Raw genomic sequence first — 13,344 nt, 5'->3', positions numbered from 1 at the left:
AATTAACTTTCTGATTAATGAATTTCCCAAACTTGAATGACTCCAGTCATTCTTACTGTTAAGGCGGAAAAAACACTAAATATTGAAGAAACAAACTACGTGCAGAAGTGTATTCACCTTGTCTGAGTCTGTGTGTCGTCGGAGCCACAGTTTCGGTTTCCGTTCTCCTTCAGGATGAGCAACCTGGTTTACAGGCGGGGCCAGGTTAAGTATTTATTACTTATGCATTCATGTTTGCGTAAACTTGCAGGTACATTTCTGCTTAATTGTAGTGTCTTACCAGGAGACGCAATATTAATTGATAATACTTTTTCTATGGGTTTGAAATAAAGTTTTAGAATAAATTGTAATCAAACTTGTTGCGTTTCCTTTTAGAAAATCGATAACAGAAGCTTTGAAAACATATAATTTATCATTGAATTTCTTTTGGGTAATTATAATTTTTTTTCTGAATCTATAAATGGAAATAATTACAATAATAACAATACATTAAAATAACAACAAAACCCTCCTTGTATGACACTATAGGGCTTCTACCTCCAGGGGGCGCCTGAAGGCTCATAGATTCGAATCCTCAATTGAGCTGCGAATGGAAATATTTCTAAAACGACTTAAAACGTGTTCCAAAAGAATACAGATGAGACGCGGCTTGTGTCTGAACAGAATGGGTCTTTATTCAGGAAACGAAAGAAAAAAGATTGTAATCAACACCCCATTTAAATACAAAACAAATCAAAATAAGGAACAACATGATATTCAGTTTGCATATCAAAGAGCCATTCGGTAATAATTACAGTCGGAACACTTCATAAACCACTTGTGTGAATCTATACACAAACTTGATTTAGAAACTAGAACATTAACAATATTACAAAGATTTTAGCTTTAAAAATAATTCAAATTGAAATAATATTTTAGCAGTTAGCATCATACAATTATATATTCATATCTTTCCACATAAAAATACAAAATAATATTAATGACATAATATGAAAAATTATCCCAAATATTTTGCTACTATTAGAGTAAAATAAAAAAACAAAACACGAAACAAAAAACAACAAATAGAAATATGCATGAAAAAGTTTCTCCTTTTGTTAGCAAAACACTATCCAAAATAACTACAATCATTTACATCGGTACAAAGATATCTGGATTTAAAAATAGTTGCAATGAAAAAAAGGGGTTTCATCTTTTCTGACAGTAAAAAATGACACTGTGAATCAGAAATTTGCAAAATATGCAATGAAAAAAATAAATCTGCATTAAAAAGGTATACACTGCAATTCTCACTTTTTTTTTATACAAACATTAGAAACAGTATTGCACGTCACAACACAGATTCGAGGTTAGTAAGCCTTTCAAAATGTGTTATATTCAAGTTTCTGAGTATCAGTGAGGGGAGGGCTCATACCCCTCCGTCTAACCAGGGAGAGTCTCAAGTGTTTTCCATGAACATAGTAGAACCCTCAATGCTTTCTTCCTTCAAATTAAATACACGTCCAATTAAATAGTAATCAAATTGATGTGTGCTAAGCAATAATACATAAATAGATTCATACACACACAACTGCACGGATGATTAAAAAAAACGGCCTTTTGCGTCTTCCAGTGCGACGCTGCGTGTGAAAGTAACCATAAATACACGGGCAAATCAAGTGAGAGTCAGAGGTCTACAGAAATAGAAAAATACAATTTAAATCAAATAGTTATCTGTCTACAAAAATAGTCAAATAAATATGATTTTTCAAAACGACGACGACAACAAAAACCCACACATACACATACAAAGCAACAGTGTTGAACACGAAAAATGGAGCGCGCTACTCGTCACCAACAGAGAGAAAGACGACGACGACAATGCGGCGGACATCTTGATTAGCTCCCAGAAACACCTTCGCTACTTACTCCAAGGACACGGTAGATCGCCGTAATCACTTAAATAGAATCTGGGTCCAGCGTCTTACACAATATATCAAATAAGTTACTATGTAAAAAATAAAGATATTTAAATTATCCAATAGACTTAAAATAGGTCGCAATTCTTCTACAACCAAATAGTATACAAAAAAAGGTGATACAAAATAAAAGAGACTGTTTTGCGTTCGACTCCAAACGTCAGGAAAAAGAGGGATTGGTTCTCTTAGAGGAGAAAAGAGAGGAGAGAAATCGAAAAGGTAGTGCATCACGTGTCCTCAAGAGTCTGGAAACACGTCGACAAATAAATAGACACATATACGCAATAAATAAACACACAATCTCAGCTCACTGTTGAAAGGTTAAATCACATACACGAACTCGACAGTACGACAAGGGCACTGAATTCTTCACCAAACTCGAGAACACAAGGATATATAGAGTGCAAAAAGAACGACAGACAGAAAGAGCAGTACAGTATCAAACGACCATTGCTTCTGTAGAGATTGTCCTTAAGACCGATCCGATCGAAAATGCTAACGCTACAAAACATTTCGCCACAGGGTTCCTTTTGTGACGTCTCTCGTCTCTTTTCTCCACGGCTGTTCTTACCGATAGATTTTGTCCAGAGAATAAACTACGAAACGCGGCGCTAGGCTCCGCCCACCACGCACAGACAACGACCACGGGTACGATTCCTTCACGAATTCCTACGAACTACATCATATCAAAGCTACCACGGAAAACGTCCTTGTCCTTATCTCAGTAAGAGGGGTGGCATTCAGGGGTGTTCAGGAAGGGCAAAGGTTAAATGTCCAGAGACGATCCTCTGGATCATAGAGTTTAAATCGAACTGAAACCTCAATTCATAACTAGACTCACACGGCACGAAGACGAGACACGAAAACCACAGGACAGCACACCGCACACTAATTATCGAGGTACAAAATGGCAAAACTCACTACTCTAAAAACTAACGTCACTTCTCTCGTAATAAGTTCGTAAAGGAATCATCACAACAACGCATGCAAAGGTTTTACCAAGAATTTACATTTTTTTTTCCTTTCGATATTATATTATCTTATATCTAAGAGTCTGGCCTTTTTTTGCCTCATGCTACATAAATTCCTCTGTTTATCGTTAATATGCATCATGTTTTGTTTGTGTTTTTTTCTTTCTTATATGTGCTGGCAACCTTTACACTGCATGCAAATGATGTACAGCCACAAACATGCATGTAAGTTTTCACATTCTGTGTTTCCATGGCGACGATCGGCCATGCCGTGCGAGAGGGAACGGACTGCGTTTCTGTGTATGACATCGCCAGTGACGTCACAATGGCATAGAACACCGACACTATCTAATCGTTATATCCTATTTAGCAGCAAAGCTTCTTCTATAGCTTGTGATTAAATTGCAAGAGTAGAGCAATAACAAGCCAGATTAATATTCTGAGGTATTGTCTTTTTTTTTGCCAGTGGAAAATGGAAAGTCTCAGTAATTAATTATTGAATCATTCCTATTCCTGCTAAGAGCACATTGGAGCGAAACATCAAGGGGGGGAAATATTCTTCTTCTTTTTTTTTTTTTTGTATATTCCGCGGCGAACGTCTCGTTTTCAGGCTGCACATTTTGCTACCTTTGGTTCGAGATCCAGGGCAGGCATCAGAGATTACGTCATCAAGGGTTTTCCAGAGACAATTGCGCACTTTGCCCACTAGGGGGGAGATTTAGCAGCAGACGGACACACGACGGACAGAACGAATGAACAGAACGGACAGGCTGCCCCCCAAAGCGAAAACATTCTCTTTTCTACTTTTTAAATCTCACATATAAAAATAATTTGAAAAAACTACAAAAAATCAATCTCTTTTTTTTTCTTAATCTCCTTTTTAAAAAACATGAACGTACCACAAAAACTCTGTTCCGAGCCTGAGATGCACAGGGAGGGAGGAGAACGAAGTGGTTTGGTGAAATAAACTGAGGCTTGTAGTGTTTCTGGCTGCTACAAAAGATAAAGATATATTTATATATTTATAGTCATATATATTCTCTATATACTGTATATGGTTATGTACTCTATACTGACAGCTTGGGTTCAGGGGCCAAACTAAGCATTGTTTTCTTCCCGCAGCAGACGTGTTGTTTCTGCGTCGTCTTGCATGCTGCCGCTCCCGGCGCTCCCGGGATCCCCGTCTTCAGTTCCAGCGGAAGTGGATCTGGCGGGGGCGGTCGGCTCCCTCTTTGACCAGCGGCTTGTGGAACTCGCGGCCGGCGCGGGAGTGGATGTTTGCCCAGCAGAACTCACAGTAATACTGCAGGCAGGTGACATTGGCGCAAAAGAATGGGGCGAACTTTCCGCCACAACGTGCCCCCTGGCATTCGTCGCACAGCTGGTCGTCCAGCACGTACGGCTTCACCTCCACCTGTGTCACATGAATAAGAGAAAAACGGTTGTTTTTGGTTCATTTCTACTCTGGTAAAGTACTCTGGTATAGTTAATTAAACGGTACCATAACCCGTGTTGGGTGAAATACATCACTAAGTAATTAATTATTAGGCTATTAATTTAATTACTTTTCCTAAAGGGATTACTCTTAATTTTTCTTCAATTTAATTACAGTTACTTCTGATGTAATCCGCCATTATTTTATATAGAGTTGTTCTATAGTTTGCACAATATTTGATTGTATAGACAATAGAACAACTCTATATAAAACAATAGTGGATTTAACATCAAAATTTAATATCTAATATTAAAATGTATGTTTTGAATGTAATCTTCTCCATTTAAATAATTTGGTCAGTTCAAGAATAATTTATGCAATTTGATATTATTTATTTGAAAAAAAAAAAGATCAGTTGTTTAACTGGTCGAGGTTGATATGGGATTTAGAAAGTAGTTTGTAATAAGTAATGCAATACTTCATAGAGAGAATGATTTGTATAGTAATCTAATTACACTGTTGAAGATGATTTTTTTTAGCATAACTTCCCAACACTGACCATGATACAGTAATTGTGTGCATATGATATGGACTACAAAGTGATGGGTAAAATAATGATACAATTATAGCGTTGGATTAATGAGATTTGGTATAATTATTACATCTAGTTAATGTTGCATACAACGATGCAACGCAAGAAGTGCACTTAATTGTATTGAATGTGCATTTGTAGTGTTCTTCAAATATTGTATAAAACTATACTTGCCGATAATGTAATATTAAAACGTTAAGTGCTCTTTGAGCGCTATGTTTCTTAACACAATGTCACAGATGAAATGAAAATAATATCAGTTGCATTGTGGCATATGTTCTTTGTTATACTGCACATTTTATCAAATCTAGCAAGTCTATGTACACAGGAAATAATAAATCAAAATAGCATACTATGCACAGTCAGGGCCGTTCTTAGCTGACGCAGGGCCCTGGTGCAACCGCACCAGTTGCACCCCCCTAAGGATGGCACTGTGCACAGTATGCATACTATACACTAAGAGTAGTATGGTAGTGTGCTATTCTGGATGTTACTAGTCTCAAACAAACACGTAAGTGCCGTCTACTTACCCGTTTGTCGATGTCGCCATGCTGCAGCTGGACGAATCGGGCACTGATGGCAGCAATGTAGCTCTGCTGATTGGAGAAGGCCACACGCCCCGCCCCCTTTGGGTACTTCAGCTCTGGATCAGTGTCAATACCCGCGTAACACACTCCACCATACAAGCGGTCCATGATCATGGCCAGCTCCACTGCAGCGAAAGATACCATTAAAGTCTATTTAATACCCCCCCCAAAAAAAACGTTTTAATACTTTTTGAAACAGTTAGGAAACGAACCACAGTGAAATTAATTTTAGAATCTTTGTTGAGATAACTGGCATCTCTTCACATTGTGGACATCATATGCTGTAGTTTAAAACAAATACAACAACGAGCCACGTGTTTGCCATACCAGCTCTGAGTGGACGTGGCACTCCTCCAACAAAGATGGTCTTACGAGGGTCCAGCGGCTGAGATCCATCCATCACAAAATCACTGTCACTCAGGTTCCAAGGACGAATCTGGACCTGAAAAACCACATACAAATCCCGCATATGAAACACAGTGTACATGAAAACAGAAAAAAGACACCATTGTGAAAAAGAAGTGCACTTAATTGTATGTTGAACTGTACACTGAATAAGCATTTGTAGTGTACTAAAAGATTTCCATGACTGTTTCTCAACTCACTTTGTAATAATGTCAAATAACAAATGTTGCTTATAAGTACAATTAAATGATTATATTTTATGCATAGCAACAAGTACTTGCTACTTGCCATAATACATCCACAGACATGCTGCAGTGAGCATGCAAGAAATACTGCTGCTGCACATATAACATACATGAAATCAACCCGTAACAGATCTATACAGGTGGAGCTGGGGGAGGTGGAGGGTTTCTGAACTGCTGCAGCAAGCACTAGCCAAGTATTTAAATGAAGAGCAGCAAGCTCATTGGACTTGTAACCCAAAGGCCGTGGGTTCGAGACTCAGTACCGGCAGGAAATGGAAGTGGGGAAGTGAACGAACAGCAGTCTCTTCCACCCTCCACCATAAAGTGTGCTTCTTTTTCACAATTAGAGAATATTCACAATTACAGCATATTTAAAATTAAATCCATGTATTTTTTCCAAAGCAACAACACACTTCTTTAAAAACAGATGGCATGTGTCAGACACTAGTTAAGAACAGATGCAGGCAAGATTGAATGATGTTTATTCTGTTTTGGAGAACTGAAGGTCTATTCACTCATAGTGATGTTTTGTTGTGTCCCTTTTGGTTTAAATATCTGAAGACTTCAGACTCAAATGAAAGAATAAACACACTTTCCTCTCATCACTGAGATAGTATCATGGACTCTGGCAGCATGTGAATGTATCTGGACTCACAGGCTTGTCTTTGATGGTGGGGCTGGACACACACAGGTAGAGTTTCCCATCCTCCTCCAGACAGGCTTCGATCAGCGCCTGAACTGAGCTCTCTTCTTGGAACAGGAGGAAGGCGTAACCTAGACAACAGTCAATCACTGTAACCACGGCAACCAGAGCTCAGTGTAACATCTGATTTCTGACTGAATTAATAAAAACTAAGGATCACAGCAACCAGAGGCATTGGGTGAATCTCGCTAGTTACAGAGCACACATTATTCATTATTACATATCTAAACATTCAATTTATAATACTCAAATTAATACATTTAAAATGTACTTAATAAAAACAATAAAAAGAGATTCAGTAGACATTTTCCATGCAGATTTTGCATCGGGTTGAAGGTGGTCATGCAGATTTTCTGCACTGACCAATAGAAAGCTGTTTGGATTGAAAGTGACTTCAATCACTACATTATAGTCACATTTCTCTGAACGCACATTCACTGCATGTATATAATATGAAATAAGCTACTATTTTTGTGTATCTGAAATTTGTAAATATAATTAATTGGTCATTTGTATTATAACATATCCATAACCAAATGTTTGGACGCATCTGATTAAATCTATCTTTTTCATGATCATGATGTCATTGTTATGAAGACTTGTTATTCTACAATGTGAAAAACAGTAATAAAGAATGGGAAGGTGTGTGCAAACTTTTGACTGGTAGTGTGTTTACAGTATGTCCATGCAGATTTCTATTGCTCTGTTTGCTATGAATGTGGTGATTTTTCTAGAAGTACCTTTAGGTGGGAAGTATGACTTGCTCTCTGCTTTGTGTGGCCAATCAACAAACAGATGACCAAAGCGCCGAAAACTGCTTGTGATTTCATCTGTGGGAAAGACAAGATCGTGAGAGTCAGATAGAGAGAAGCAGGAACTGTTGCAGATCCTTTTTCATAAGGAAATATAATGATTTTAATCTGTACGAGTAGAACAAAATCAAACATCAGAGGTTAAAAGCAAACCCTGTTCAATATCTGCAAGGTGAAGTTCACTGATATAAATCAAATTCTCCTCTGAATGACAGTAAATCAGCATTTCTCAGCCATGTTGTTTGCAGATCTGCACTCTGTGGAGGTTTGAGGTTTTATGTGTCTCAGTGCTGTTATCAGTAACCTGCCACCAGGAGATGCCAGAAACATCTCAGTGGCTTCAGGGCAAGACTGAAACAGATGTGCAAAACATAAATGTGGACATCTGTAAGAATGTGGATCAGGGCTTGATAATAAGGATCCCTAGATGGCTCAGGGATGGTACGGGCCAGCTGATAAAACCACTAAGAGTGTGAGCAGAGGTGTAAAGGCAGGACGCGTTCCTGCTTTATAACACATCCAGACCCGGGCTATGCAATCCAATGTGTTTCGTTAGCATTGGAGCTAAACTCTGCAGGACAACTGGTGCTCCAGGAGCAAGTTTAGACACCCCTGATATAGACAGACTGCAATGTAATATAATACAATATGGTTCAAACACTCTCTCAAACTAACCTTCATCGATGTCAGGGGGCAGACCACCCACAAACACTTTGCGGGAGAACCTCTCGATGCGCTCCCCGTTCTGATGGGGGTAACAGTGAGGAGACCCCAGGACCCCCTGGTTGCCATGGCCGTCGTCTAGAAGACCGTCATCGATGGGGAAGAGTGAGGAACGTCCTGTTAAAAAGTGAACGACAGGTGAGGACCCTTGTTTACACCTGGTGTTAACATCCATCTTGGGTGATCTGATCGTGATCAGCATTATGCATCTGAAATGCAACTCTGATGACCACTATAGAAACAAGGGCCCTTGTTTTGGTGCAATGAATATATATGACGTTAACAGGTGGTTATTCATGTCTAGGGTGCAATAGGACATTTAAACAGCACATTTGTTTCTAACTATCTCTGAATGTGGTTTGAGTGATTCGATCACTCTAAACCCTGTCCACAGTTGTATTTAGCGCTGTCCATTTGTGATCAGACCACCTGAGATAGATAATGCCAATGTAATGTAATGTCAATGCATGTATGAATCATGGGTTGAGTCAGTGAACTGCGGCTCTCAGTCAGCATAAGCCTCAAAACACATGTAAAACTCCATTATATTGATAAACTCATCAAATTGTTGCTAGTGGACAGTAATGAGTTCACAAAGAGCACAGAATATTGCCATGCCAACACAGATAGCGTAACAAACAGTGGATTTTACCTCGTCGTCTCCCATAGCTCCTGGCTGCATGTGAACAAAAACAATACAGAGTACTATGAAACATCTGACTGAACGCTTAACTCAATGACTGTGTAAATACAGGCAAATGTTTATGGATTAAATATTCACTACAGCTGGTCATCATGGTCTGGATGCTGGTGTTCCCTAAGGCCACAAACATACTTTTGAAACTAGCATGCAGATGTAGGTACACCAGTTAGACATAGGGATAGGCGATACGACTAAAATCTTGTATATGCTGATATATATATAATGAAATAACTATTTCTTGCCGAAAATAAGGTTGTAATGATACCGAAATTGTAGATACCAGTATAATTTCACAATTCGGCTAACTAATGTCATAAAGTCCTCAAGCAATTATTGAAATAAAAATGAAGCAAATTACAAACAATGGAACAAATCAACACGAGAAGAAAGATACAAATGAAATACAGGCCCACACTGCTAAAAGCACCAAAAGTTGGTTAAATGACCATGGTGTTGGTGTGCTTGACTGGCCAACAAACTCACCAGACCTCTCACCAGAGAATCTATGGGGTATTGTCAAGAGGAAAATGAGAAACAAGAGACCAAAAAATGCAGATGAGCTGAAGGCCACTGTCAAAGAAACCTGGGCTTCCATACCACCTCAGCAGTGCCACAAACTGATCACCTCCATGCCACGCCGAATTGAGGCAGTAATTAAAGCAAAAGGAGCCCCTACCAAGTATTGAGTACATGTACAGTAAATGAACATACTTTCCAGAAGGCCAACAATTCACTAAAAATGTTTTTTTTTATTGGTCTTATGAAGTATTCTAATTTGTTGAGATAGTGAATTGGTGGGTTTTTGTTAAATGTGAGCCAAAATCATCACAATTAAAAGAACCAAAGACTTAAACTACTTCAGTCTGTGTGCACTGAATTTATTTAATACACGAGTTTCACAATTTGAGTTGAATTACTGAAATAAATGAACTTTTCCACGACATTCTAATTTATTGAGATGCACCTGTGAACAGTGCTTTAAGTTTTTTAAGGTCTATGGTCTATCTAAGAGACGTTTAAGAAAAGAAATACTACAGAAACTACAGAAAGTATTTAAATGTAAAATAAAACACTGCATAGCCTTCACTGTATTACGCTCACATTGATTCTTATTAAAGCTACAAAGTTATTCAGTCAAGATCAGTTTGGTTTTTGATTGGTTTCGATTAACAATAAGGACACAGACAGCGGCAGGTTTATTAGGCTGCTGTCACTTTAAGACCTAATGCACGGATCCAATGTAATGACGCACATCCGATTTTCTCCCAACTGTTTACATGCATACTCGCCAAGACAAGCATTCTAACATATTTTTGTTTGTATTTGACCATTTAGCTGCAACCAGATTTTACTGCAAATTTGTATGATGTGATTTGTTGGAAAACAAACAAAAAAAAGTTATCATGAACCTGCAGCCCTAATGTTCTGCTGGATCAACTGACCACCATTAGTGAAAGCTCTTAAAAATCTAACTAACGCATGTCCTTCTCGCTCATGTGACCCAAACAAGCTCCATAATCAGTTCAACAGCACATAAGACTGTCAGATCAGTCTTGATCTGTCTATCGGGTCTCATTCGAAAGGGAGCCTCGAGATGTACACTCGATTCGGCACTCGCGAGGGTTCCTCGAGCTGAAGGGATCCCCCGAATTTGGTGCGGATATTAAATTAATATTCGCCAATACCGATATATCTGTGACAGGCTCATATCAGCCGATAAAATTGCCAAAACGTTATATCGGTCGGGCTCTACTAAGTAGATCGCTGAACCATTATCACCACAGGTCTCTAAGATCCTCTTAGCTCACAATACTTTTGGGAAATGCAGCCCAGGACAGGTTTGTCTAATTTCCGCTCTTTTGCCCCTACTTTTCTGTCTACATTTAATTTTCCTTTAATATAAAGGCAGAAAATAAAATAAAACTATAAAAAAACACAAGAAAGATGAAAGAATATGCATGCGGTGGCTTCCTGCCACAATGCTCGGGTGTTCAGGGTGCTTGAAGACCCAGGTATACTCTGTGTTCCACTCGGTCGAATTCACAAGCCTTTCAAGTGTATTCTAACTAGTGGACCATTTTTTAAGTGCTCAAATCACTCGCAACTGCACTGTTGTCAAATACAAAAATCTGGCTGCACATACTGTAGACTGTGTATGCCATGGATGTCCAGACCCATGGCATGCACATTCCTGGATGGTCAACGTCCTACAGAGTTTAGCTCCAGCTTGTCCCATACCTCACCTGCCTGGATGATTCTAGTAATTCTGGAGACCTTGATTAGCTGCTTCAGGTTCAACAGGGGTTGGAGCTAAACGTGCAGGACAGTGGCCCTCCAGAAGCAGGACTAGACACACCTGGTTTACACAGATATTAGTGTACTGTGCTGATGATGAAAATTATGTCACGCAAGCCGACGCAGAATGCAGACAAGCAGACTTTTATTATTGTTAAAGGGGTCCTATTATCCTTTTTCACTTTTTGAATTTTAGTCAGTGTGTAGTGTGTATGTTTGGGCATAAAAAAGATCTTCAAACTTACAAATCTCAAAGTCCACTCCAAAGGGAGATATTTTGTTTAAAAAAAATCCCTTTTCAAGAACTACAACGAACGGCTCGTTTGGACTACAGCGTTTGTTTTCTGGGTTTTGTGATATCACAAAGCGGCCCATTAGAATATCATTAAAATAATTCCCGCCTACGGAAATTCGAATGGTTGGGGGGTGGGGAGGGGCGAGGCCATGGCAAGTTTTCGCAAGTTATTACACATGCACCTGAAATGAGTTTGCATATATATGCTGCCTGGGAAACACTGGACTATGGTATAAATAAATTCAACTGTATAACAGTTTCACTGCAATTCATGTTATAATGTTAGAATTAAATAATGAATGAATTAATTAATTAATAAATAATACATGTGCACTTATCTGTACATAATGCAGTTATTTTTAAGCGGTTGTTGACTTTAAGCGTGATTTAGCCAAAAAAAAAAAAAAACAACAATAACGTTACCACTCTAATATGTCTTGCAATATCCGTGCGTGCAAAGGTTCTGCGCGATCCTCTTGTTCAATATTCTCTGGGTCTGAATCCGGCTCAGATTGATATGGCAATATTGACGCCATCCTTAACTAAACTTGCTGCTTTGGCAAGGGGCGGGGCAGTACTGAAACACCGTCTAAGCTGTTCGCCAATTACAACCAACGCACTGGGATAGCTAACCAATCACACCACATTTCGTTTTTCGGAAGGCGGGCGTTCATCTAACCCGGAACTAATCGAGCCGTTTGTGCCAGACTGGGGATAAAGGTATTGTAATAATGTAAATTATGTATAAAATTATGCGTTTTTCGAACCACCAAGCATGAGAGCATGTTCTAGTACACACCCAAAACAAATTCAAGACATTGTAAAAGAGCATAATAGGACCCCTTTAAAGTGTTGTAAGCGTTCTTTTCAGTGTGTTGCTGTGTCTTGGGTGGTTATTGGTAGTTACTACTAGTGATCAATCAATATATCATATCAGTTGACCATTACCGATATTTTTAAGATCGTTGGGTATCGTTTTTTTTTTTTTTTTCGATACCGGTGCCAAATCGATACTATTAAAACGATTCCGGTGCCTAAATGGTGCCTGAACCGATACTTATTAAAGAATATAGAAAGAATAGAGAATGCTAGTGTTAGAGGCTCTTTTTCTTTATAAATAAAACAAGTAGTTAGAATAGAAATAGAATAGAGAGTGCAAATGTTAGAGGATCAAGTTTTTGAATAAAAAAAAAACAAGCAGATCAAATATGAAATAGCATTAGAATTGAGAGTGTTAGAGTTAGAGGGTCAAATGAAGATGAAAGAGATGTGTTTTCAGCCATTTCTTGAAAATATTAAGGACTTGGATTGAGCTGGGGAGGTCATTCCACCAGGAGGGAACAGTTAATGTAGTCCATGAAAATGATATGTTGAATGCAAAATGTTTCAATACAAGCATTTCAGTCAAATGCAATTTATGCAATATTTCAAACCTTTAACCCACTTGGGAAAATCAACCCATGGCAACAGTTTAAAAGTAGCTCAATTCTGTGGAAAAAATGCGGACTTGGCAAGCCTGCATCCAACAAGAGCTGCAGGAGTCAGCTTTGACTAATCACAGGTCGAGAATAAGGAGAGATGACTGACAAGACCATGCTGGAGTATTTGCTGCTCAACAGA

General features: G+C 38.6%; 1 protein-coding gene across 4 annotated transcripts in view; it reads right to left on the bottom strand.

The window, feature by feature from the left end:
• Positions 1 to 3,494: 3,494 nt before the first annotated feature.
• LOC107669704 (cytoplasmic polyadenylation element-binding protein 2) overlaps positions 3,495 to 13,344 on the bottom strand; it is a 27,832-nt gene continuing 17,982 nt past the window's right edge. For 2 of the 4 annotated variants that reach the window (XM_016462056.1, XM_016462058.1), the window contains 7 exons: positions 9,084 to 9,107; positions 8,384 to 8,548; positions 7,637 to 7,726; positions 6,849 to 6,967; positions 5,871 to 5,985; positions 5,487 to 5,668; positions 3,495 to 4,343 (listed from right to left, as the gene is read on the bottom strand). In XM_016462056.1, the coding sequence (XP_016317542.1) occupies positions 4,116 to 4,343; positions 5,487 to 5,668; positions 5,871 to 5,985; positions 6,849 to 6,967; positions 7,637 to 7,726; positions 8,384 to 8,548; positions 9,084 to 9,107 (923 nt within the window). In that variant the 3' untranslated portion in view covers positions 3,495 to 4,115. The remainder of the gene's footprint in view (positions 4,344 to 5,486; positions 5,669 to 5,870; positions 5,986 to 6,848; positions 6,968 to 7,636; positions 7,727 to 8,383; positions 8,549 to 9,083; positions 9,108 to 13,344) is intronic. The other 2 variants (XM_016462057.1, XM_016462059.1) reach the window with 1 other exon arrangement.

The sequence above is a fragment of the Sinocyclocheilus anshuiensis genome, unplaced genomic scaffold (genome assembly GCF_001515605.1).
Source record: "Sinocyclocheilus anshuiensis isolate Anshui unplaced genomic scaffold, SAMN03320099.WGS_v1.1 scaffold416, whole genome shotgun sequence".
Classification (NCBI taxonomy): Eukaryota; Metazoa; Chordata; class Actinopteri; order Cypriniformes; family Cyprinidae; genus Sinocyclocheilus; species Sinocyclocheilus anshuiensis.
The sequence above is the reverse complement of the archived record's forward strand: the minus strand, read 5'-3'. Positions and strand labels throughout refer to the sequence as shown.